The following is a 25,176-nucleotide window of genomic DNA, read 5'->3' on the forward strand; positions in this document are numbered from 1 at the left end:
TGTTATTTCCTAATTGCTTATGCCTCAAAAGTATAGAAAATGGCTATTATTCCCCACAAACTTTGCTTTTGTGACCAGGACAGTGATATTTTTAAACTTACCTAACATTCCAGATAGATTCAGTGCTGAGTAAACTTGGAGTAACTTCTAGAACTTTCCAGTAATATAAATAGTAGTATAACTACAGGGGCCTTAAGCCCACCAGTTCAGTTTAGTTCCAGCTGCCTAAGTGGATACATATCTGCATTTTTCTGAGATGGCATCAAGAGGCTGCAATGGTGGCATTCCTGATGGGTCTCCAAGGCGGTTTTACCAAGTTTCCCTGCTATCTTTGCCTTTGGGACAGCAGGGACACCAAGGCGCACTACCACAGGTGGGACTGGCCACAGCAGACCGAGTTCTCTGTGGGGAGGAACAACGTTAAGTGGGAGCCACTGGTGGACCCCTGGAAGGTGCTGATGCCACCACTGCACATCAAATTGGGCCTTATGAAATAATTTGTCAGAGCTCTAGATAAGGAGTCGGCAGCCTTCAAGTACCTTCAAGACTTCTTCCCTAAGCTGTCTGAGGCAAAGGTCAAAGCCGGTGTCTTCGTTGGACCACAGATAAAGAAGGTCCTGGAGTGCAATGAATTCCCCAAAAAGCTCACTAGTAAGGAGAAAGCGACTTGGAACAGCTTTATCGCAGTGGTTCGGGGCTTCCTGGGCAATCACAAGGCCGAAAACTATGTGGAGCTGGTTGAGACTCTGGTGAAGAACTACGGCACAATGGGCTGTAGGATGTCCCTCAAAGTCCATATCTTTGATGTTTATCTTGATAAATTCAAGGATAACATGGGAGCGTACTCGGAGGAGCAAGGTGAGCGCTTCCACCAGGATATATTGGACTTTGAACGCCGCTACCAAGGACAGTATAACGAGAACATGGGAGACTACATTTGGGGGCTGATTTGTGAAAATGATTTACAGTATAATCGTAAATCCCGAAAAACTACTCACTTCTAAATATTTTGTAGTCATTTTTGTATTACTTTAGTATAAATACATGTTAATTTGGATTCATATGTTGTTTTTTTCTGACTTTATGTGAACGAAAAGACCGTTTTCTCATTGGAAATATGTAGATTTCAAAATATCACTGTCCTGGTCACAAAAGCAAAGTTTTTGGGGAATAATAGCCATTTTCTATACTTTTGAGGCATAAGCAATTAGGAAATAACACTTACTACCCAGGAACAAAAATTGTGTTACATAGTGTAATACATTGAGTGAGCAAACACCCTGTACCGTTTGCAAAACACATTTAACAACCCTATCCTTATTAACGCCAAAGCATCTGTTTCTAAGAGCGTACCCCACATGCCATTACGTACTTTCTATCTCACACACGGAAAATGACATGCAAATAACATTTAGAACTGGCATAAAAGTCTGGTAAGTGTGTGTCGCTGTGTCTTTAAGACACAAACAAAACAAAAAAAAACCTGACAATGTGTGCGCATTTGTGGAATCTGATTGGTTGCACTGCAGTCTCTACTAGTGCATGTTCTTCACGTGTAGTCCCAGCCGCTGGAGCATACAATACAGATAGTACCGAAACTTACTTAAGAAGACTCATGAAGAACGTGTCTTAGCACCGACAGCCTCCCGTTTCATCTGGACTCACAAACAACAAGGTACAACTGTTTAAGTGCAATGTTTAGTTTCGCGTGTGTGTCATATACTGCACACGGTTTTATTAGCAGTGAAGTTATGTTTAGTTATTGCTTTGTTATCAAATAATAGCGATATTGCACTCTAGTCTTGTTCTGCAAGACTACTAGCACTGTACAGAAGTTTTCATTTTGCAATGTGAACTGCACCCAAACATGACTTTCAGTGAAGTCACCTTCAATTCAGAAACGAGATTCCCGTTCAATAATTAAAAGCTGTTATATTTACAAGCACCAGCCCTTCTTTAAATTGGATGTTTGTGGCATACCATAGTTACTGTACTGCTATATATTAAAAAAGTGTGCGAGGTGCAGCCTATTAATATAGATTTTTATGTAGGAATAATATTATACCTTTAAACTATGATTATAATGTACCTACGTTGCAACTGAGGAATGCTATGAAATCGTGCAGTATGCCAATATTCTGTACTTTGTATTTTGAGTTGTACTGCTCAGTCCTAACCTAGTGTGACCTGTAATTTTTTTAATGTGTTTTCAGCATTATATATATATATATATATATATATATATATATATATATATATATATATATATATATATACACTTGCAGGTAGAACATGGCTGGCCTCCCACTATCTTTCAGCAGTGGCTATATGGAGGAATGCTGGGAGTGGGATATCAATGCTAAGTCTCCAGCAGCCGTGCTGTCTCCATGCCGACAAGCTGTGTACTTCCATATCGACCCTGTCCAGGAGAGCCAGGGGACAGCAGGGGTCAGGGGGACTAAAGGTCAGCTCAATGCAGCTCTTAAGAACATATTAGCCAAAAAAACTCCTAGTCACAGTGCCCTGATAGGTGGCAGTTGCAGTTCCTGCACTGTGTTTCGTGACCTGTTGTGTCTCTCAGTGTTGTAACCCTCAGGAGGTGGCCCAGCCCAGACAACCTCCAGTGTTTTTGTTGAAGATCATAACCTATATTTCCCACTGTTCCAGTGGAATACAGTAAAGGCAGAGAGAGTGAAGCTGTGTGTCTCTAACAGGTTTCACTCATGGGAAGCACTACTGGGAGGTGGAGTTTCTGGAGCCCCCCTACGGGACGTCAGTGATGGTGGGGTTGGGAACAAAGAGGGCACAGCTACACGTGGGGGACTACCAGTTTATCAACCTACTGGGTAAGGTACTGGAATCTTGGAAGCGAGCTGTGACCTGACATGCCCCACTCTTCATTAGCAGCCTTTTCAAAGCATTTCATTTCTAGTAAGCATTCCTCACTGCTGTAAACGCTATATACAGCAGCCCTCTCCTTCATGTTGCACAGCAGCTATTCTGTCCCCTTATTATTTTTGCTGGACAGTTTAAACACAGCTTTACTGAAACTGTTGAAAAAGCCAAATGGCATTGTTAAATATCTTTGAAAAGTAATCTCTGCCCAGCACAGGATGGGACATTCAAAGATTTCTGAACGTTAGTCCCATGATTTCATGAGGAGGTTTAGTGGGTACTGCTTTTATGTTTTCTTTTTATTTGATGTCTAAAGGCAGAAGTAAGTCCTTCTCTGCAAGGAACAAACAATAAATGATTTGTTTGGAATGTTTCTAGTGCCTATTCAAATATATAGCATACTATATATTGTAAGGCAGTTCCTTTAGAAAGCCTGCTTTGCTGGTCTGGAGAAGCCAGGGTGGGAGCAGCTACAGAGCAGTTCTTGTGAGCCGTTTGGTGGCATTCCTTGGTGATTTCAAGATAAACAGTCAACCAATCTGAGACTCTCTTCTGTTTTCAGAGTAAATAATGGCAAGTAGGTCAAAGGTCAGAAAAACATGCTTTACGAAAGGAGGGGTTGCAGAGTTCACTTCATGCTATGCACCAATGAAAACCACCTTCTTCTTTTCTAGTTCTACATACCCTGTATGTGCCAAGTAATCTTTGGATTATAATGGTTTAATCCTCCCTCTCTCTCTCTCTCTCTCTCTCTGTGCATGTATATTTATCATGCCAATTTATTTGAATCACTTGCTGTCATCATTGTAATGACGGGTTTGTAAAACAGCTGCATTGTTGGACTCATTGTAAAGGTGTTTTTCTTGTATAATCGCTGTGTTCTATTTAAACAGGCATGGACGGTGAGAGCTGGGGGTTGTCTTATAGAGGTTCAGTTTGGCATAATGGAAGAAGCAGGAAGTACACTGAGCCGTTCTACGAGAAGGTGACTGTCATCGGTGTTTGTCTGGACCTGCACGCCGGGACCCTGAGCTTTTACAGAAACCGGGTCAACCTTGGAGTGGCCTTCACTGGACTGGATAAGGTGAGAGAAAGAGACTCTGCTGAAGTACCAGTGCAGGCATCCTGAATTCGAACTAGTGGCATTGCTAGAAGCTTTTATGCTCCATCCCAGTGTTAAAGAAGAAAAGGTTCGCTCCTGTTTAGGGAAGCAGGATTTCCAAAATCTTTACGGGAGTATAGCTGTAGCTTAGGCATCTGTCTTCAGCACACTTTTTTGATACCTTTACTACATTGTGTTGCATGATTTCACAATTCAGTTTCGTGGCTATTTAACAACTGCATAATGATGACTGATGAATTCAGAGTCAGATTGGTTTATAATATAAATTCTACATTGTTTTTGTATTGGAGTTAGGAAAACAAGCTCTGCATGACTTCCCTGTAACTCACTATCTCTCTGGGCTGCAGGTGGGAGTCCCGCTGTACCCTCTAGCCAGCTCCACTGCAGCAGAGACCGAGCTGCTCTTAGGTACTCGGAGCTGGAGCTTCACCTCCCTGCAGGAGCGCTGTCTCTGCACTGTGCTGCAGCATCTGGAGGGGACTTCCGTCGACACTCTACCCCTGCCCTGGGCCATCCGAGGCCAGATCAAGGCAAATAAAACCATGGTTCAAATGCACAGAGAAAAGGAATGTAGGTGACACCCACCCAGACTTAGTTACCCTATGACTCTGTGTACACAAGGTCAGTTTGGGACAGTTCAGGCTTTTCAATTCACATCGCAATGCATTCTGGTAAGTGCAGTCCTGCTGTCAAAGGTACGTGAGACAGGTAAAATGTGCCAGAATGCATTGCAATTTGAGTTAAAAATCCTGATCTGTCTCGTGTACATGGAGTCATATGGTAACTCTACCAGGACTTCACTTCAATTTACTAGCTAACTAGGGTGTCTCATACCTAGGTAGCGGTTGTGTTTTGAGATGTTCTTGCTTTATATATATTTATGTATTTTTAATGTTGTGGATTATTGTGGTTAACTTTACCATCCAAAGAAACACCCTTTAAGCAACTTGCCATAAGAATCTCAATTCAGCTGTTTCATGTCATTTAGATTACAAATTGAACATGTGGTCTAGCAAGTGGCCAGTCACTTATTATTTCAACTTTTTTTTTTTTTTTCTAGTACATATCAGACTGTATTTAACTTCTCTATGAACGTTATGAATGTTATTTTGTGTACTGGTCCCTGGTGAATACTTTTACAGCAATCACTCTTACAACTCTATATAAGAATCATGCAATAATGAAGGAATTAAACAAACACTGTATTTGTTTATATCTTTAATAGCTTTATAATTCACAATAGATCATAAAAAGGCCAATTTTGAAAACAACAAATCGGGAATAAAACAGCCAGTACAGAATTGGCTTCTTAAGGAGATCTGAAGAACAGAACAGCTGTTTTCCAGTGCAGAAGTAGAAAAGTAAAATTTCATATTTCTTTATAAAGTTCACATTACAATGCAAAATAATAGTTTGCGAAACATATATCCACTTGGCAACAAAATACTATTACATCTGGTATTGTAACAGAGTCCTAATTTTTAATTAAGTTTGGTGTTGTAATCCATGAAATAAGGCACACAACCATTACTACTGTTTCACCAAGACCCTGATCTACATCCTTAAAGCTTCACAAAAAACGTTTACAACATTTTCACCTCAACCCTTAAAACTTTACCATGTACTGTACTGTCAACATTTAAATAACTGTTTTCTTAAAACAGGGTAGGGAGCAGTCTCTATGGCTACTGAATCCTACATTGCCTGCAAAGGACAGGTACCCAGTGCCAACTGTGCCGAGCATGAGTGTAGTGTTGGAGTTGTGTGATGAAAGCTTAGCGAATTATCCCAGTCTACCACCTAGTCCTATACAGTAACTACCATGCTAAACAAAGACTTGATGGTCTGAAGTAAAGTAAGAAGCACACAGGTTCAGCAAGGAACATACAGAATGAATATACAGTACTCCACTGGTACGCAAAGGGCAAGAAACTTTTAAACACACTTACATCTGCACGTAGTAACTTTTATCTCCCATTGTTGACTTTGCTTAAATGTAAAACCTTCATAACCTCATAAAATTAGGAGCACACTGGCGTTTTATTTCTTATCCTAAATCTTTAGTAAGAATGAACATCGCCAGTTTACCATCAGTGGTCAATTGCAACAGACTTGCAGATTTACTCTTTAGTTTTGTTTTAAATGGAGTACTAGCTAGTGCTGTACTATCTTAGTACCAATTGCAACACCACCAAATTTTTAAACACTTGCAGTACTGCAGCTCTTTCATATGCATTTCTGTGCAATCTCTTTGTATATTTTAGAAGTCTCTGAAACCAGATTTGTACCCTTAAATGAGAATCTAAAATATTTAGGGAAAAAAAGAAACCTTGTTATTGTTTGTAATGTATGAATTTTCTTATGGGCAGTATGCTTCTAATTATACAGATAATTGGTAACACATGACAAGTTCAACTGGGAAATAAATAAATGATTACTAATTGAACAAAACATTTTATTTGGCAGTAAATACAAAAGATTAAAAAAAAAATTTAAAAAGCATTGTTATTTACGGAATTCAAAACCAGTATGTGAATACACTTAAGAACTTGTGTTTTCAAAATTAAAGTGACATTAAAATATGTATTTCTACACTTAGTATGTAGAAACATTCAATTCAAAATATATAAAAACTGCCCTTTAAAAACTGCAAATACACAATGTAAAGCATCACGTAAATAAAAGCACTCTATGGACTGCATTTTCCAATCTGCAATTTTCTGGGCTGTATAGAGCAATGCAGTACAGTGCTCACCCATTATACTGCCTGTTTGTGGCCCCCAATAGACCCATACCATTTCATTAGCATGTGCCCTTGTAGCTCACAACTATAGCATGAAAAATTGGGCAGCACTGTATGTGACTCCAGTAGAGGCCTGTGCATGGAAAAAGTGGTACTTAAGTGTGTATGTATGTGTTATGCTAATATTAGATAAAAAAAAAAAAAAAAAAAAAACATGTTTTCAGATGCCACTCCTCCCATTCCTAAGTACCTTCTTTGGCAGTCACAGCATAACCCTTTTCAAAGCTTTATTACGAGTCCTACCTATCTCCATCATGCTACTTATTTAAAACAAGAACAACACTGGGTCGCACTCCACTGCTTTAAATAGTACTGGAATAAAAATACGTACCATGTTTTCAGATGCTAAGATAAAAGGAAGCCTGCTTCCTGGTTATTTTTTTTTTCTTCCTTGCTGTCTGTCCACAGTCTGTTCTTAGTTATGTTACCCCTCAATACAAACCCTTTCATCAGTAACCAGCCATTGCATTCTTTAATATACCCCCCAAACCAACTGAAACAACGTGCATTTGGCATTTACAAAAGGAGAGGGACAAGGTGTACTGTGTCCGAGGCACGGAGTTAAGGACTGCCCGCCTCAAAGATCTCCTTGTGATTGTCCAGCAGCATCCTTGTGAAGTTGTTGATTGGTCCGATGGCATGCAGTGTCATGGCAGCATCTTTCCCCCACAGGAGGTTGGGTCCAAACACCACAGCGAGATTCATGTTGTTCATCTTATTAGAATCACACTGGCCAGACACCTGCAGGAAGGGTCAAAGTCTCAAGCTTAGAAAAATCCCTTTAGTTCATTCAGGTTCTGCTGGGATGCACACCCATAGACACCAATGCATTTTTTATGTGGTCCAAAGTAGTATTACGAGATTATAGTTAATGGCATTTCACAGGTAGTCTGTTATACTATATCTATGCAAGTAAGGTATGCAAACTGACAGGTATTAAAATGTGCATGATAGGTACGATTTATGCAATATTTAAACTAGCAATAACCTCTCGTAATGAGAAAAATATCAACCGGTAAGTAAGTTAAAGCCTATTTTTTCTCATATTACATACATGTAATGGCTGATTCTCTCTTACCTGCGCCAGGAACTGAATGAGGTACCTGAGAGCCGCATAATTCTCCTTTGGAAGGGTCCCTAATATGCTACGGAGAATTCTGACTTTTGTACCTTCTTCGAGATCTGAAAAACAGCAAAAGGTGAATTTTATACCAGTTGGGAGAAATACTGATTTTGACACGATACAGAAATTAATTCACATGCTTGTTGGGTACTGTATTTAATCTGTATTATGTTCTGTTGTTCGTGGTTCTCAGTCTTATCGGAAAACGAAAGTTCACACTTACTGGGGAAGTTGACAATGTCATTATAGAGCTGAAAGGTAAGGAGTGGCTCTGGGAGCTCCCTAAGGAATGTCTTCAGGATCACAGCAGGAAGATGAACATCTTCATACTGATAGAAGCTTACTGGAACCCCTAGAACAAGCAGACAGAATGGAGAGTCACAACACAGTGCCACTTGCAATTCCAAAAGAACACCTAGTCAATTCCAGGATCCATCATTAGGTTATAGGGTTATTTTAGTCACTTACCAGTGTTATACTTCTTCTGGATTTCTTTGACCAAATTTACATTGCCCGACCTCCGGAATATTCCTTCTGTATACATACCTAATACAAAGGAAAAACACGCATTTAACAACAGAAAGCAGCATATATAATGTATGTGTGTATGCAATAAAGCCTGACGGTGCCCGTATTCGTCAAATATAGACGCCTTTGGGGGGGTTGTGTTGCAAACCCCCGAGAAGTCAGACATCCTGAAGGGCCTTATTACATTTATAATCAAGTCAAACTGGTTTAAAAAAAACAACAAAAAAAACAACTATATCATTAAAAAATCTCGTATTCACAAAATGTTTTGTTTCATTTATAGGGAAATATTGACTGCGTGTGATAATCCTTACGCCCAATATGTATGTAAGGGACCACAAAATTGTAGTCACCCAGTAACTTTCCTAGGTGGTCCTCCGCGTCAACTCGCCGTGACTTAGTAAAACTGGACAAAAGATGTCTCTGATTTCAGTCATTAAGCTGAGTAAACTGATTCAACACTTGCCATAAAGATCCACAGGAAAGTTGGAGACGGCCACGGAATCACTGTTGAGCGCTGAGACCCTGTGTGGTTTCATCATAACTGGAGGGGTAAAATCTGATGTCCCAGATTCAGTCAGTGTCTAGGTCTGTGTGCAGAGGGGTGGGATAATGAACAAGTTCTTTTTGTGTTTTCTAAGTAAATATTTTTGATGTGTTGAATTGCACATTGCCATTGAAAAGATCCACCAGGAGGCGCAGTTGAGACGGCACTGAATCATTTTTGTTTTCTGTGAGCGCAAGACGCTGTGGTTTCATCAGAACTGGAGTAAAATGATGTCTCAGATTTCAGTCCTTGTTCTAGGTCTGTGTCGGAGAGGGGTGGATAATGTGCACAAGTGTCTTTTTTTGTTTTTCTTTAGCATTTACAAAATGCTAGAAAGACATTATTTCAAGTGACAAAGTCAGGGTGAGCGAATATAAAAAGACATGTTTTTTTTTTTTTCTTCCAGTTCATTATGTCTAGTTACTACTTGTGGGATTTTTTCTTGCTGGTAATTGGTCATTCTATTTTACAGTTACTGTAAACAAGATGGCAGCGCAGTGATTTCGAATATGTGACAAGGCTCCAACTGTCCATGTCCATCCAATATACTGACAGCTGGGACCAGACTCCCCATATTTCAATAAACCTGGCAACTGATTGAAGAAAAGGACTCTGTGCATTTTCTTGAATCTACTTAATCACCATCTATTTTTTAAGTACTTCAATTAGCATTTACATGCTAGAAAGACATTATAATATATATATATATATATATATATATATGTAAACAAGATAGCGCAGTGATATATATATATATATATATATATATATATATATAGATATAGAGAGAGAGAGAGAGAGAGAGAGAGAGAGAGAGAGAGAGAGAGAGAGAGAGAGATGATTTCTCAAAAGATTTATTTCTATGTTGTGAAGACAGAAACTTCTAAATTATATTTTCCATTCTAGTAAGGTACAGCAGTCCAATGTGATTTGAGTTCAGTACAACACACCAACAGGAATGACTGCGACAGTGATTCATTTCAGATGACAGCTTCCTGTGCCCTTTATTCCGGTAGCAAATGCTGCTTAAGTCTAACTAAACCTAGCAAACATTCTACATCACTTTTACATTAGCACAGCAAACCTGTTTTTTTTTTTTTTGCACTGGTGTAAAAGCGACCTCAGTGGCATGTTACCCACTCCCTGGTCTCCTGGACAACATGGTTTACTATAACTGCTCACCGTGTTCCTTCAAATAGCCGATCGTCTCTCTCATAACTAGAGGGATTGTTTCTTTATCAGGGCTCTTCTCCCACAGTCTGAAAAGAAAATGTAATTCATCAAACAAATTCTATCAAATAAACAGTGCTTTAAACAAATAAAATATATACAAATTGAATAATAATATAGGTTTCAAATTGATTTTGGAAAGTAATGCTTGAGTTGCAACAGCAGCAATGAATGTGTGATAATGCTGCTGCTATTGGCAAGTGTCCTGATGTAGGAGGGTGTATATAACCAGGATAGATTTTTTGCAAAAGTGTATGTATGGGCATGGAGATTGCAAGGATATTTATTTAATATATATTGATTTATATCCATGGTAGATGCCATTACAGTTCAAGATACAGAAACCTAAATGTCAGTTTGATGGGCATCAAATAAGGTAAATTGTAGCACATGGGTTTTAGTAAGGATGGGAAATCCAATACTCACTGTGCAAGAGGAACTCCAAACTGCTGGTTTGGCAGCGGGGGTCTTGGAGGGGCTGGTTTCTGACCCTGAGGTTGGAACTTCAGTGTTGCTCTGATCTTTTCATCATAGCTTAAAAAAGAAAAAAAGTTAGAAACTCCTGCATATTTGCGGCTTCAAAAAAAAATACAATTTACTAAAAACTATACATTTGAATTTAATAATAATGTGCAGTTACAATTCTATTGTTCCAATATACATCTGTGACATGTACTGTAGTCAACACTAATCCTCAGGAATATAGAAAGAAATGCGTAGTTTCAGCAAACCTGTACTTTAAAAATGTCAATTAATAACAGCTAACAGTATTCTAGGATATGAGTGAACTTTCTTTGAAAATATAACTGCAAAAGATCAATTCAAATGAGTCTACACATACAGTGGCGTACTATTTATAGTAATCCTTACACTTTCACCCGTTGGGGTATCACAAGCTGTTCACATTTCACGTGCTCTTCCAACTCACTCAAGTAGTTCATGTAGAAAATCTTCCGTCCAAACTTGAAGCTGAGAATGAGAAATGGGATTTTTAAAATCATTCCTTCCAATTGAAGGGGGGGGGGGGGGGTTATTAAGAGATCTAAATGCAAATAACAATAGTTTTACCTTATCAACGGTTTGAACAGAATAAGTATCGTTCTGATGAAAGTGGTGGGGTGGACAATGTAGAGGGCCTTGATATTCTTCTTATATCTGCAAAAAAATTATTCACAGTGCAGCAAAGGGTATGTTTAAGAGATCTAATGAACTTTGAAGCAAATCGCTGATGCGATTCAGATGGATTTAAGGGTTTTACAAAACACTCATGTATTTCATGCATGGGGTTGCTTACTGACAAAGACAGAAACAAGGTAGGTCTACGTTTATCCTGTCAAATTTTTGCATTTTCAGAATGCTGTACAAATTAATATTAACCAAATCCTCATGATTTCAGTACACATTCTTCTATCCTCTTCCAGTATTTAGAAATACTAAAAGAAACATGTAAGTTCAAAGGCAAAGGTTTACACTATTAGTCTTTTTTTTGTTGTCCTCAATGAAGGCATCACTTACTTTCTATCAAATTCCCGATATGCATCTCTGAGCCAAGCTAAGGATGGCTTGTTCTCACTGGTGAGTCCTTGGTGAAAATAAATAAGTGTGTAATCACTTTCAACGTACTGATCCAGAGTGTGCTTTAGGTACCTGAGAAACAAAGAGAAAAGGGGTTGGAGCGGAGGGAAACATGAGAAGAGTTAAAACAGGGTCTAAAGAAGATGTACTCATATGTCGTAACTGCCTTTTTCAAAGCAAATACACTGCAGTTTTTATTTATGCACGATGTATGTTTAACTTAGCAGTTGCACTAGTTCACCACATTATTAATTACATCAACAACTCTACAGTACATGATTTTTGTCTGTGAAGCAATAAGACAAAATGTAGGCCTAATAGTCAAAGCAAAACAAATTGAATGGAGACTATTTAAGAATAAACTGTCTCACTAGCCTAAAAATGTGTTGTTTTTCCAATCACCAAGTGATAATAAAAATGTAATTACAGTGGTTAGCCATGTCTTGATTTGAATATATACAAAGTGCTAATAAGCAGAATGACTTCTATTAAGAGGAAGAGAATGGTAAATCAGCAGGAAACAGTTACTAACCCCAGCAGTTTGTGATGGTCAAGCTCATGATTTGGGGGCATCCGACAGGCACTGAACACAATAACTTTCCTGCCATAGTTATCATCACCTAGGAAGAAACAAAAAGCATTTCCTGTAAAAAAACAGTGCTCGTATCAGCTTGAAAACAAGGTCAATTATTCAGGAAAAGGAAAAAACAATACACACGTATGTGGCCTGTGTTATTACTACTTTGTTTATTTAGCAGACGCCTTTATCCAAGGTGACTTACAGAGACGAGGGCGTGTGAACTATGCCTCAGTAAGAGTCACTTACAACAACGTCTCACCCGAAAGATTGAGCACAAGGAGGTTAACTGTCTTGCTCATGGTCCCTGATTTAGTCAGAGGTTTAAACAATGTGGCACTGAAACAGTGTTTATGGGGAAACACCCTGACAGAGATAGTACAGCTGTATACCAAATAGCCAATGTCTCCAGTGTTTATCACCTGTAACCCAAAATGTCACATGGCCTCAGTGTGGCATGTATCGGGACACGTGGCAAAGTGAAGGGTATTGCTCTAGGAGTGATACAAGTTGTTTCACGTGCTTTATAAGAAAGCAGCTCAACTTTCTGTTTAACTATTTGCATATGCAAAGCACTGCACACTCAACCACAAATATGATGTGTTTCAAACAGTAGTTTAAGATAAAGGTACATTTTTTTTTAATTTACACTCAACCACATTTCTAAGTTTATGTACTTTATTTTAGTGTTAGAAGTAGTACATAAAGCAATAATGTATGAAGATGTGCAAATTACCACAAGGTTTCACACACTTGCTTTTTGGCCAATCAAACTACAGCAAACAATACATTGTGCAATAAAAGTTTAAAGCCACGGAGCAACATGCACACTAGTTTGCTAAATGAAAAAATGTCATCAGATACAGAGTCAAAACGATACATGCATACATTTTTGCAGAACTTCAGTTTAAGATCACAGTTCTGCAAATAGACACTCATATCACACACACACACATTTTATATATATATATATATATATATATATATATATATATATATATATATATATATATATATAAAATGCACACGCTCTACAAAAATTATTTATTTTCAGAACTATATTCTTTGTCAAGACTACACTTCACATGAAACTCACACTCAAAGTGCAGTGCCAGGATGTCTTACAACCAGCAAATCAACCAAGAGCTTGCAGGACTCACTTTTGTTATCAGAACAGTAAGCCATGCAGTGGTGTTGCCAGTTCATTGTTTGTTGTTTTGTTTTTTTTGTATGACATTGGAATGATCCCCCTTCCTTGAATATCACTTGATGCAATAATTAATCTATTTAAATAAATCCAACAATTTATTGCAGGTGTAGAAATAAACGTCCAAATGTTCTACAGATGCAAATGTTTAGCATCCACATTTAGAATGTCTTTTAGATAAAGAACCTTGTCTTTTGTTAAGTTGAGTACTCTGGGGACAGCAACTGACACTAAGGCCACTTAATCTAACAGGCAATGCCCACTGTGTGTGACATCAATGCTTAAATAATACACATCCGGAAAAAAACAAAACAGCATAGAGCGCACCATCGCTTGTTCATTATTCTTTAAGCATAGTCTTTGAGGGCTGCTGCTTTCTTTACTATCTCCTGATGTGCTCATGTGATCTAGGGATGTATAAACCACTGTTCATTCTTTCTAGGGTTTTTTTCACTGTTTTAACACACTCAGTGTGCTACTTTGACAGTTACAGCAAGCCCCCTTTTTTTCCTTCTCTGAAACCTTACTCACTGTACCTTGTAATTACTCTGTTGTACTGTATTCTGTATCCTATTTTAATAGGGTAATCAAAGCAGGCCTAATTGTGTAATATGGTAGTGCAGGATATCCACATATGGTGTCCTAAGCCACACCCATTTATTACAGTAAGAACGTAATCTTTGTATATATCCAAACCACCATGAATGTAATATCCTGAGCCCTGCATACAAAAGAGCTGATAACTGTTTTTCTTGTGTTCTTTTTTTTTTTTTTTGGTTCCTCTTTAAGAGCTGAAAGAAGTACATGCTGGTTTAAAAAATGACAGATACAGTTTTTAAAAAATCAATAAGCAGCATAAGAAAACCCAAATGTTTGTAACCCAGTCCTTAGAAAGGGCTGTATTACCTGCCACTTCCACAATCTGATGTCTTGCAATGTCATAGTAAGGGTCGTCCCATTTAGAATCCAACCCTTTGGAAAAGTCTGTTTCTACAAAAAAAAAATTAAAATAATAATTATTAGTTACATAAAATCAATGAAAAAAACTCCACTGCACATGCTAAAAGAACAGAGTCAAAGGATGAAAGGTTTCTACATATTGTTAATGTGCTGGAAGGAGATAAAGTAAGCTTAAAGTGAATAACATCAATACAATGCATCTGTTACTTTGTTCCCACTAGCTGCTCGCCACATGGGAGAAGGCTTTGAAAAATGCACTTGTGTAAAACTGCCAGCACAATTACTTTCAACGTGTGCTGGTAGATGACTCAGTACAGACTGTTTAGTTTGATTTAATTTCGCTCAATGAAAGCCCTTTAGCTTGTTCACGTAAAGTGCTTGCCACAAACGTGTTTGGAGGGAGAAAAGAGGTCTAATTACAGTCAGTGGATGGCGCCGCTTGTAAAAAAAATCTAAAACATGACATCCAAACAGAAAGATTGTTAACATGTTTTTTAAAAATAAATTGTGCAGACAAATGGTCAGAATCATGTTCCGAAAGATGTAGCCATGAATGTGATGGTCACAGGGAGGTGAAGCAGTCATGGTTTCAAACATACCCTCTGGTCCCGAAAGAACATTTTCACAGACGGCAAGCCAGAAACACGCAGCTTCAAAAGATCACAGCTAAGTATTTTTTTTTTCATTGTTTGTGATCTCTTTAAAATGTGCTGAAATTTATTTTTGGAAATAGTAACATAGTGGATTCAAAAGAGGAACAATTTAATCAAAAAAATAAACACCTTTATTAGTTTAAAAATAAGGACTCGTCTCACTATGATATATTGAGTTTTAATGTCAGTAGTCCCAGGTGAAAGAACAAGGTAAAAAAAACCTAAAAACTTAAACACAGTAGTGGCTGTACAATCCTACTAATATTACTAATCCCATTAGTACAATCTTGTGTAACTAGAGCTGTGGTTGGTCAGGGAGGTGTTAATATTAACATTAATATTAACATAACAGCACTGTGACTGCACAACTGATACCCATCAGTGACAATGACAATGCAAGCCCAGGAACTTACCAGACTTGCTCATTTCAAACACCTTGTCAGAGGGCCACTTCTTGTCTTCCAGTGGGGAGAGGTTAAGTTGCTCCAAGGTGCTGGCTGGGTCATCAGATGCCAGGTCATCCTGCAAGTCTGTCAGTAGATCTGATGCCATGCCCAAAACTGTACTTTTATCCTACAACTCTAAAAACCTAAAAATCAAGAGAAGAAAAACTCCATTCAAACGTTTGAAGGATACTGGTTCCTCCTTTTCATTTGAGGAATTATACATTTGCCAACAACTTCCAATGGCATGCACCTTTTCCTTTCTTCCCCGTTTTCAGTTATAAAACTACCTTTACTGTACACAGAATCACATGGGACCATCTTTAAAACAGGCAATACCAGGTTAATAGCAAAATAAATAAAAGACAGTAAACATGTAGCTTTAAAATAATAAAAATCCAGACCAACACAGTTTACAGGACATGCCAGAAGCCACAGTAGGCATCCTTTTTCTTCAGTCAGATGTTCTGATCTGTAGCATCCCTCATTCTAAAGAGCATGGCTTTCATAGCAGGAAGCTGAACCCGAATACGGTTTTATGATTGCAAAAATACAACCACTGTATACACAACAGATGAGCTATAGTATCCTGATATATAAATGCTGACATGCTGATTAAGTGGGTGTAACTGCATTGTCTAAGTGGCATTCCAACTGAAACCTGCCTCTGCCAGGAACCTATTAACACATTACACAATATCCAGAAGCATTCACAGCAAGACAGTGAACAGGTATCACTTAAAAGAGACATTATATAATTGTACCATTGTATGATACAAGCAGAATAGAGATCAAAGTTAGATTTGTTTTTAGTGTAGTGGAAAATGCTGACGATTTTAAGTGTCTTAATTATTAACCAAACTTCAAGCTACCATTAGAACCAAGGCAATTGTAAATTATTATCTATCACCAAAAATACAAATAGTTGCTGTGTCAATACAAGGGAAAAATGTAGGGGGCCAAGGCTTTCAATGTGTGTAGAAAAGGATCTCATCTGCTCGTGCACAGTTCAATCAAAACTGGACAAATCATATCCCAAGACAAAGGTCTACAGCAGCAGCGACCTACTGTATACGCACACTCAGAAACCAGTCTCCCTCCGTCCTTATACTACAGTGACTTGAATACATTGGCTACACAAATATAATTCATCTCTATGCCATGCCCAGTAGTCTATATAGCCCCAAGCCCTTACTATTCAGTAATTAGTGCCACAATGCCACCACATATCACCACATCTCCCCAACAAATAACTGTGCCTGTACTGTTGAAGCTGAACTGGTTAAGAATGCACGTGGCACAAAAAATACATCACTGGGAGATGACATGCAGAGGCATGTAACTGGAAAAACAAAAGCGGGGAGGTAATACTTATATAAAAAAAAAAAAAAAAAAAAAAAAAAAAAAACTGTGGTATCAAAAGTTTTCTAAGGGGGCATTAATGTCTCTGTATGCACTTAAAAAGTGTACCAGCCAGAAGCTAAAATATTCAGAACGTACAGTTTTCCCCAAACCACTTGCTACACCTGAACACACTGTGATGCGCACTGAATCATATTACTGACACACAGTGGGACTTCATCATGCTGATAATGTGCTGCACAGTAAGCCTCTTACTGCAGTTCCTGGAACATGGTTAAATTATTATTAAAATCACCTGCACTTCAAAACAAACAAATCAAATAACAAGGAAGAGTGACACACTAAAGAGCCGATGTTGCTCCAAGGGACAGAGAAGGGTCAACATGTGGTGCATTATACCCAACAGCAGAATGTCATTTCAACTTCTAATTATTATTCACAGAATTACAAGAGCATCGGAAATGTTAACAAACCTTAACATTTAATCTACTTGTATTTGTTTAGGGTGTTTGGCTGAACAAGTAGCACAACCAGTCATGAGTTAACTTCATCACCCAAGTTAAACTCTTACTCTGTGAAGGTATTCATTGTATTTAAATGTACAGCACAAACAGAGTTTTGGATTTAAAAAAAAAAAAAAAAAAAACATTCTGATCAGGCTGTAGAATAACAGAATTGGAATTATAAATGCTGAGATGGCAAAGCTGAGAAGATCACACTGTGGTGAAAATGAATAAACAAACAAATCCCAACGCTGGCAGAGGAACTTCCCTTGAAAACATGTGCTAGAAATGCCTGCAAGCAAACAATTCTGTAAAGAAAGCAAAACAGAAGACTTGTAACAAAGTACTTAGTAGGTCCTGCTCATATATAAATAACAATGCATACAATGAGGCTTGATAAAGAAGACAATGCTTGTCTGTGATTATGTCTTCCACCACAGAAATCTTGTTGCATCCTCATATAGAAATAACATGAGGGACTGCTGCTATCAGTGGCATATAACAGCACATACAAAAAAGTCCACCTTTATGCAGCGCTACAGTATAAGCGAGCAGAATAAAACATTAAACAAGAAATTAAAGCAAATTAAACATGCGCTATAAAAAAAAATTACCAGCTACCTCACAGACCCTTTTATAGAGTAGGTAAGATCGCTACGTCTGTGCGATCTCTAGGGAATAATTCGGTCTCCTGTGATATCCCCTGTACTCTGCACCTTTTTTTTTTTTTAATTAAATACAAAAATATCAATCAACTATTATTTACTTGTTAAACATTACCTACGTGCAAACAAAGCTGCACTCCCATGCAAAAACTTGTATTTAAAAGCAGTAAAATTTTAACCATGTCGCTCGCCCCCCAGTGAATTCAAAAGAATTTACTAAACATAAAAACAACACGGCCTTTTTCCTTGTTTACTTTATGACAATTGCCTAATACTGGCCACATGCATCTGACTGTACTACAGTATGCAGGATTTGTACACAATGCACAGTCAACAGGTTTTTTTTTAAACTGTATTGTGTTTTTGCAGTTAAGAACACAATACGACTTTATGTTAAACCGGCTTTTTACACAACATTTATTGTTGTCCTCATTCCCCATCTCTTCAAAATAGCTAGAAGTATTTGCGGTCAGCGCGATTCGCAGTTGCTCGCATCTCGCTTGAGCAAACGTTAACATATTACATTACTATTGTTAACACTGTCACGTTTATTATTTAAAGCCTACGTTAACAAACTATTTTCAATAAATACAAAATGTTTATGGTGCCTGAAATCGGTCATGGTTGTCAGTGCTGGCAGCGAAGCGACAGCAATGTCATCCATAATATATTCAGTTTACAGTAAGCGCTTGAATGTTTAGCATACATCATTCATAATCAACAATAATGAATAGTGCTTCCTTTTAATGCTGTTTAAAACACACACACACCTCAGGTAAAAAAAAAAATAAAAATAAAAAATGGACCGAGAATACTAGAAGACTGTTGTACATTCACCAGGTATTTACAAATGCGGATAACCTCACTTTTGTGTAATCGCCGTGCGCAGTTTGTATGTACAATTATTACAAATGTGCGTGATAATAATATATGTCATCCTGAAGAGCAAAAAAAAAACAGTCAAATTTAACAACCGTGAGGTTATCAGCGACATAAACCAGAATATGTTATAGTTGGGCAGCCAGGTAAAGTATATATATATATATATATATATATATATATATATATATATATATATATATATATATATATATATATATATATATATATATAGATAGATAGATAGATAGATAGATAGATAGATAGATAGATCTATCCCAAGATACAGACTAGCTAGTCAGTATAACTGTATTTTTTGTACTGAAAAAAGATACTAAAAAATGGACAGCATTGAAAACTATACTCAATATTAATGACCTTACCTTTTCTTTCCTCGAAACAAGCGAGTTCTCCTTTGAAAGATCGTGTGCATGTGCTAAGCTCAACTATACCTTCCTACAACCTGATCTCTGTAGAGAACAAACATCCGCCAGATAGAAACCGGAAGCAGGGTCCCTGTCAACCGCTCCCACACGATTTCCGTCAGAATGTAGTGGACTGTGAGGAAACATGTGCTTCCCGGTGTTAGAACATAACACACACACACATACACCTAGCAGAAAAAACAGGTTTCATACGTTTCTAGTTCTGTACAAATAAGAGAAAACAAGATTCACGGATTGCAATTTGTGTTTATTTATTTTTTATTATTACTACACACAAAGGACTATGAGAAAAAAAAAAAAGCAAACTTATGGTTTGTTTTAACTTTCACGATTCGCTTTCTTCATCCGCTATGGTTTTCAGCATCCATTTTCGCATACGGAAAAGGTGGGTGTAAAATCCGTATTTGCCTTTACGGTCGCAGCCTTCTCCCCAAGACACTATTCCAATCTGGTACCAGCGGTCATCTTCTGGGTTCTGAAACGAATCAATTAAGACAAAACGCTACAGTGGGGTTTTACACAACTCTCGCCATGTCTTCAAATGAACTCCAATGCACAGGGTCTGACTGAGTTAGTACAAACAGCCGAAAATAAATTCACATACCTTCATGACAAATGGACCCCCACTGTCACCCTCGCAGGAATCGCCACTTTTAGAATCATCTGGGCCAAATCCTGACAGGTGGAAGAAAGACAAACATTATCTATAACTTTAAAACTTCAACATCTGTCTACCATGCTATTTCTACGAAAGCCAAAAGGATAAAATAGTGAGTTTTCAGTTACTGTTCATTTTATATATATCTATATATATAACCTGCGAGAGGCAGATTCTTCATGCACTCGTTTAAAAGAGTGTGTACAGACAGCAGAAACACATCCATAACACAGTGAACAGCAGCTGTACCTGCACAGAACATGTTGTCAGTCACTCTGATCTTGGTAGAATCACGACAGGTCTCCTGCTGAACAATGGGCAGGTGAATCTGTTGCAGAACCTGCGGTAGAGACTGGGGAGTGCTTGTCCACGTCTCATACAGGTTTCCCCAGCCTGTCACACGGCCCTTGAACCCGGCAAACATTAGCCTAAGCAGGAAACACAAAATCTGTTTACAACTGATCGGCAACTATAATTCTATATGTTCAGATGTTGTTATCAGGGTGGGGGCATTTCCTGGTTTTCAGTTTCCAATTCCAATATATGTCTTACGTCTTAGCAACTTTCTTGGTGGGCAGACAGATGGGCGCGATGTTCTCTGTGAAGGTCAGTGGTTTCCTCAGGTGCAAGAGAGCAATGTCTCTGTCCAGGTTCTCTTTCCAGTTATACTTGGGGTGGAGAATAATTTCATCCAGAGCAACAATTTTTTCAGTTTGTCTTTCAAACCTGAAAAAAAAAAAGATAGAAAACTGAGCAAGTAAAAATAGAGTTATGAACACTTTGATATCTGGATCTTCTGTTATCCCTAATAAAAGTACAGCAAAGTGTAATAAAGCACACAGTGAAAGCTCTGTAAATCATAGGTTTGCATTATAAAGCCCATAACGGCATTGTAAAGCATAGTATAACTGTGGAAAAACTGAAAAATTATGGTTCAAATTTAAGCAGGTAAACATTCATAACAATAAAATCTCCGGGAATGATTACAGCTTACTTGGAGCGGTAGTGTTTGCCCACTCTGACCAAGATGTCGTTAGCTGTGAAGTTTTTGTCCCAGGGTGGGTAGAGAATGCAGTGGGCAGCTGTCAGTATCCACTGGTCACTTATGAGACTGGCTCCACAAAGCAGCTCCTGTGGGGCTTTCCGGTACAGCATTACCTGCCTGGAAGGAACAAGGCATGTAAGCAGTAATACTGGATATAGGACCCAACTCTCCCTGCCACACCTGCGCTACATACACAAAGACTGTGACGGCAGGTGGGGCTTGAACACTTAGGGTAATGCAGAAATTTGACACAACGTTTGAGTAGTCTTAAATTGGCCACGAACATTAGATTTCAAAGGAGACTTGACTAGTGCAGGGATGGAAATAAGATTCCAATTGCACAGAACTTTGATCGTTGCCTGGTTTTACTATACTAAGACATACCTGAGCTTGTTACCTATATGTGCTGGGGCTAATAAAGCACATATTAAAACTTGGAATAGGTGAAACTGCTATGCAATAGGAGCCTTTGTCTTTTTATTATTTTATAGTCAGTCGCCAATTTTTTTTTTTGTCATTTTCTCCCCAGTTTGGAATGGCCAGTTATTTTTATTTAGGCTCTGCTCACCGCTACCACCCCCGCGCTGACTCAGGAGCGGCGAAGACGAACACACGCTGTCCTCCGAAGCATGTGCCGTCAGCCGACCGCTTCTTTACACACTGCAGGCCCACCATGCAACCACTTCAGAGCTACAGCATCGGAGGACAATGCAGCTCTGGGCAGCTTACAGGCAAGTCCGCAGGCGACTGGCCAGACCACAGGGGTCGCTGGTGTGTGGTGAGCCTAAGACACCCTGGCTGACCTAAACTCACCCCCCCAATATATTTGCCATTCGATCATTACTCTTGTATTTTCAACCACTTAGTGACCCCATTTGTTTGGAAGAAATGTTAGCACAGTATGTTTCTGTATTAGTACCTGTGATCATTACTTGGTTATTTAGAATATAGAGTATATATGTTAATTTGTGTAGTTGTTACTTTTTGGAGTAATTGTAACTAATAGTACCTGAACAAATTAGCATTGTAATTGTAATTGTAATTTCAGCAAACAATTCTGCTGTAATTCTAATTCTAATTATAATTGAGCCCAGGTCTGCCACTGACGATCCACGAATATGGGAAAGCAATGTACGAAGCACGTTTACCAGGGTGCGCTGCCCTCCTGAGCGTCGACCCCCTTCACAATCCGACTCGCTGCGTAGGAATCAGTCAGCTCCTGTTCGTTCTGATCCTTCACCTTTATCTGCTCAAACTTGGGCCTGATTCCACATTCTGAAAAGAGATGGAGTGGAGTGGAGTGGAGGGGTGGAGTGAGGGGTGAAGTGGAGGGGTGGGGTGGGGTGTGGTGGGGTTGTTGTGTGATGGGTTGGGGTGGGGTGGAGTGGAGTGGAGTGGAGTGGAGTGGAGTGGATGGGAGGTATATTAGACAGCTATTACCCAAAAGCTTCATTCACATTTATCTTTACAACAATATTTATGATTAAAGTTTCTTTAAATAAGCAATGCAATAAACCAGTACAGTTACGGGGCCAAATTTAATACGCTGTTAATTCCAAATATTGCATGTCTCCGCTTTATCTATAAATCAATTAAGCAACACTACTAGATACATCTTAGCTACATAAAAGGATGCAGCAGTATAATTAAAAAGTATATATACTGTATTTTAATTTAGGTGCCCTCATATACTATACATTTAGGAAAACGTGAAAGAAGGAGAGATCCTTCCAATCATGTACACACCATCTTCGCCTTTGCCAAAACTTTTCAGGTTGAAGAAGGATATACGCGGGTCTTGTAAAACCGTGCGACCACTGAGTGTATCTTCTTCCTCAAATGCGTCCAGTGGGTCATCTGTGTAAAGGAAGGAAGGCTTAGAGGCTTGATCAAGCCTAGATACACGTAGCATGGAGACTTTAACTATGGAGTCAATCAGTGACTTAATACCAAACAAAAAAAAGGCTTGTATCATTCAATGCCAAGCTCTTTTCTGTCAGAGGGAGCCGACCAGTTGAAACACTCCTAATGTACTCACCGCACAGTTTGATGTTGCAGTAGTCGAATGTCATGTTTGGGTGGTCGACGTAACACCAAGGACCTTCCAGGTCTCCGTCAGGATTCCGGCAGTGGTTTTCCACCAGTTTCACCTCGGGTAAAAATGTCTTGCCTTTGCTAAGCTTGATGGCCTTAGGGGAGTTCCACTTTAGGCACTGTATGTCGCTTGCAGAGACGGCCATGGTGCCGCTGTATTCCAGACCGTAGTCGTGCATACAGCCCTTCTGATCGTACACCGGAGTTTCAGGGACAGCAGGTGCCGATTTGAGGGGCTGACCTTAATAAGAAAAGACACAAGACTGTCCTCTAAATCTCACATTATATACTGAGATACTTATATTTGAGCATCAAAAGAAACTTATCACCTATATTTGGATAAAATTCACTAGATGTGATCGAAAAATGACAAACTTTTTTTTAGAGCAGTAGTGACTTTTTATCATCTGATTAACAACTGAGATGCTGCAACATGATCTGTCGATCTGGGGCAGGTGTTGTGACTCTTGGTCTCCCAGTTCATGGCCTGTCATTGACAGGGTGTGTCTGGTTATGCCATCTTGCCAGGTTTGAAATTGCTGGCTGTGAGCACCCAAGATGGCGAGCCATAGTACACTGCCCTAGTCCAGCCTTCAGCATGCCTTCAGCTCTGCTCTCTTGACAGACGTGGCGTAATGCTTTTTTTCTGTGATAGTTCTTTACTGCTTTTATTCAAACTTGCAATTCAACAGCTGAAATCACTCCATATCCAGTGTCCATCAACTGCCTCGCTATTTAGGTGATTAAGTACATAGTTACAAGCGTATCATGGTCAAGGATGAATGATCGAATGATTAAAAAGAAACCACAATCCATCATTTATATACCTTATTTTTTTCGAAAATAAATGTGTCATAATAGTGATGAGTTTCTTTTGATGCTCGGTACCATATAGGTGTGCATTAAACAACACCAGGGAGCCCCTGAATGTCTCACATGGTAAAGACGTGTGGTGATACAGTCAGCGGGGTGGAGATTCTCTTTACATATTTCTTAAAACTTTCCCTACTTTTTCCCAGTTCTCATTTCAACTTCTAGTATATCTCCTTTGGCCACAATTTTTTTTATTTTAATTTCTAAGAAGTTTTAAAGCAGTGTGTGTAAACTCTATGGAGTTTGAAAAGTTGCTTTACCAAAACTACCAAAAACAAAAGCAAAAAAAAAAACATGTATGCATTATAAAATAGATACCTAGATAGAAAACTTAAAGCGGTACAATTATACACTCAGTGATGGAAGGGGATTGTGGCAGGGCAGAAGCCCTGCTGCTGTAAATAGTGTGTGGGAATGTAAGGTTGGCAGGGATGGGGTTAAAGTTATCCCTGCCAGCAATCACAGGTGTGGTTATTCCCCAATTAGGTAACTGGTGCTAAGTGGGGGAGTGGCCACAGGTATAAAAGGAAGCAGAAAAGATTTGTTTCTTGGAGGAGTTTGTGCTGTGAGCTTTCTGTCTCAGGGTCTATTTCCTGCTGGTAGCCAGCCTGGGCTGTGACACTACCCTGTTATAGGGATATTGAAAATCTGGGTTTATGATATCAGAGAGCCCTTCATGGGATCCATTGTGCATCCCCCTAGCTGTTGTTATGTCTAGAACAGAAGGCTGTAAAGGCTGAAGAGGCGTTGTTTCAATCTTCTTGCTTACCACAGATAGGCATGATGCATTCCTCGCGTCTCACCAGCGGGTCTCGGCTGAAGCACCAAGGTCCTTTCGGGGAGCTGTCTGGATTCCTGCAGTAGTTCTCAATGAGATTTTTCTCATGCATCTCAGTTACGGAAAACATGCTGGAAAACAGTTTGGGGTTTTAAAAGCGTGTTTGGTTAAATATGCAAGTGTCAGCTTCTTCACAAACCTGGATTTCA

General features: G+C 38.9%; 3 protein-coding genes across 4 annotated transcripts; 1 reads left to right on the top strand and 2 right to left on the bottom strand.

Annotated features, from left to right (window-relative positions):
- Positions 1–1,256: 1,256 nt before the first annotated feature.
- LOC121330175 (SPRY domain-containing SOCS box protein 3-like) lies at positions 1,257–5,156 on the top strand. The gene is made up of 5 exons (XM_041276503.1): positions 1,257–1,675; positions 2,286–2,464; positions 2,715–2,846; positions 3,789–3,979; positions 4,366–5,156. The coding sequence occupies exons 2-5, from the start codon at positions 2,293–2,295 to the stop codon at positions 4,594–4,596; spliced, it is 726 nt and encodes a 241-aa protein (XP_041132437.1). The 5' UTR covers positions 1,257–1,675; positions 2,286–2,292; the 3' UTR covers positions 4,597–5,156.
- Positions 5,157–5,223: 67 nt separating this feature from the next.
- Positions 5,224–19,572, bottom strand: LOC121330174 (rho GTPase-activating protein 1-like). Of its 2 annotated transcripts, none has more exons than XM_041276501.1 (13): positions 19,457–19,572; positions 15,635–15,810; positions 14,515–14,598; positions 12,357–12,444; positions 11,765–11,896; positions 11,318–11,404; positions 11,120–11,218; positions 10,676–10,783; positions 10,202–10,278; positions 8,413–8,490; positions 8,168–8,296; positions 7,900–8,003; positions 5,224–7,562 (listed from the first exon to the last, which is right to left on the bottom strand). In XM_041276501.1, the coding sequence occupies exons 2-13, from the start codon at positions 15,771–15,773 to the stop codon at positions 7,383–7,385; spliced, it is 1,305 nt and encodes a 434-aa protein (XP_041132435.1). In that variant the 5' UTR covers positions 15,774–15,810; positions 19,457–19,572; the 3' UTR covers positions 5,224–7,382. The 2 variants fall into 2 exon arrangements, with proteins under 2 accessions (XP_041132435.1, XP_041132436.1); XM_041276502.1 differs by lacking the exon at positions 19,457–19,572 and adding an exon at positions 16,069–16,087.
- Positions 19,573–19,759: 187 nt separating this feature from the next.
- LOC121329605 (prothrombin-like) lies at positions 19,760–25,097 on the bottom strand. The gene is made up of 9 exons (XM_041275269.1): positions 24,959–25,097; positions 23,261–23,557; positions 22,969–23,079; positions 22,371–22,497; positions 21,172–21,339; positions 20,730–20,903; positions 20,427–20,605; positions 20,124–20,194; positions 19,760–19,994 (listed from the first exon to the last, which is right to left on the bottom strand). The coding sequence occupies exons 1-9, from the start codon at positions 25,095–25,097 to the stop codon at positions 19,845–19,847; spliced, it is 1,416 nt and encodes a 471-aa protein (XP_041131203.1). The 3' UTR covers positions 19,760–19,844.
- Between the last annotated feature and the right edge of the window lie 79 nt (positions 25,098–25,176).

Source organism: Polyodon spathula, chromosome 17 (assembly GCF_017654505.1).
Source record: "Polyodon spathula isolate WHYD16114869_AA chromosome 17, ASM1765450v1, whole genome shotgun sequence".
Classification (NCBI taxonomy): Eukaryota; Metazoa; Chordata; class Actinopteri; order Acipenseriformes; family Polyodontidae; genus Polyodon; species Polyodon spathula.

Bases quoted from the DNA above. Each gene is read 5' to 3' on its own strand.
- LOC121330175 (XM_041276503.1), top strand. From the start codon at position 2,293: ATGGCTGGCCTCCCACTATCTTTCAGCAGTGGCTATATGGAGGAATGC. The intron at 2,847-3,788 runs GTAAGGTACTGG...CTATTTAAACAG, and splicing joins CCAGTTTATCAACCTACTGG to GCATGGACGGTGAGAGCTGG. The intron at 3,980-4,365 runs GTGAGAGAAAGA...TCTGGGCTGCAG, and splicing joins CCTTCACTGGACTGGATAAG to GTGGGAGTCCCGCTGTACCC.
- LOC121330174 (XM_041276501.1), bottom strand. From the start codon at position 15,773: ATGGCATCAGATCTACTGACAGACTTGCAGGATGACCTGGCATCTGAT. The intron at 11,405-11,764 runs GTAAGTGATGCC...ATTTTTTTGCAG, and splicing joins TATCGGGAATTTGATAGAAA to ATATAAGAAGAATATCAAGG. The intron at 11,219-11,317 runs GTAAAACTATTG...TCTCATTCTCAG, and splicing joins CTGTTCAAACCGTTGATAAG to CTTCAAGTTTGGACGGAAGA.
- LOC121329605 (XM_041275269.1), bottom strand. From the start codon at position 25,097: ATGTTTTCCGTAACTGAGATGCATGAGAAAAATCTCATTGAGAACTAC. The intron at 20,606-20,729 runs GTAAGACATATA...TTTCCTGCTTAG, and splicing joins ACCAAGAAAGTTGCTAAGAC to GCTAATGTTTGCCGGGTTCA. The intron at 19,995-20,123 runs GTATGTGAATTT...GATTCGTTTCAG, and splicing joins GGGGTCCATTTGTCATGAAG to AACCCAGAAGATGACCGCTG.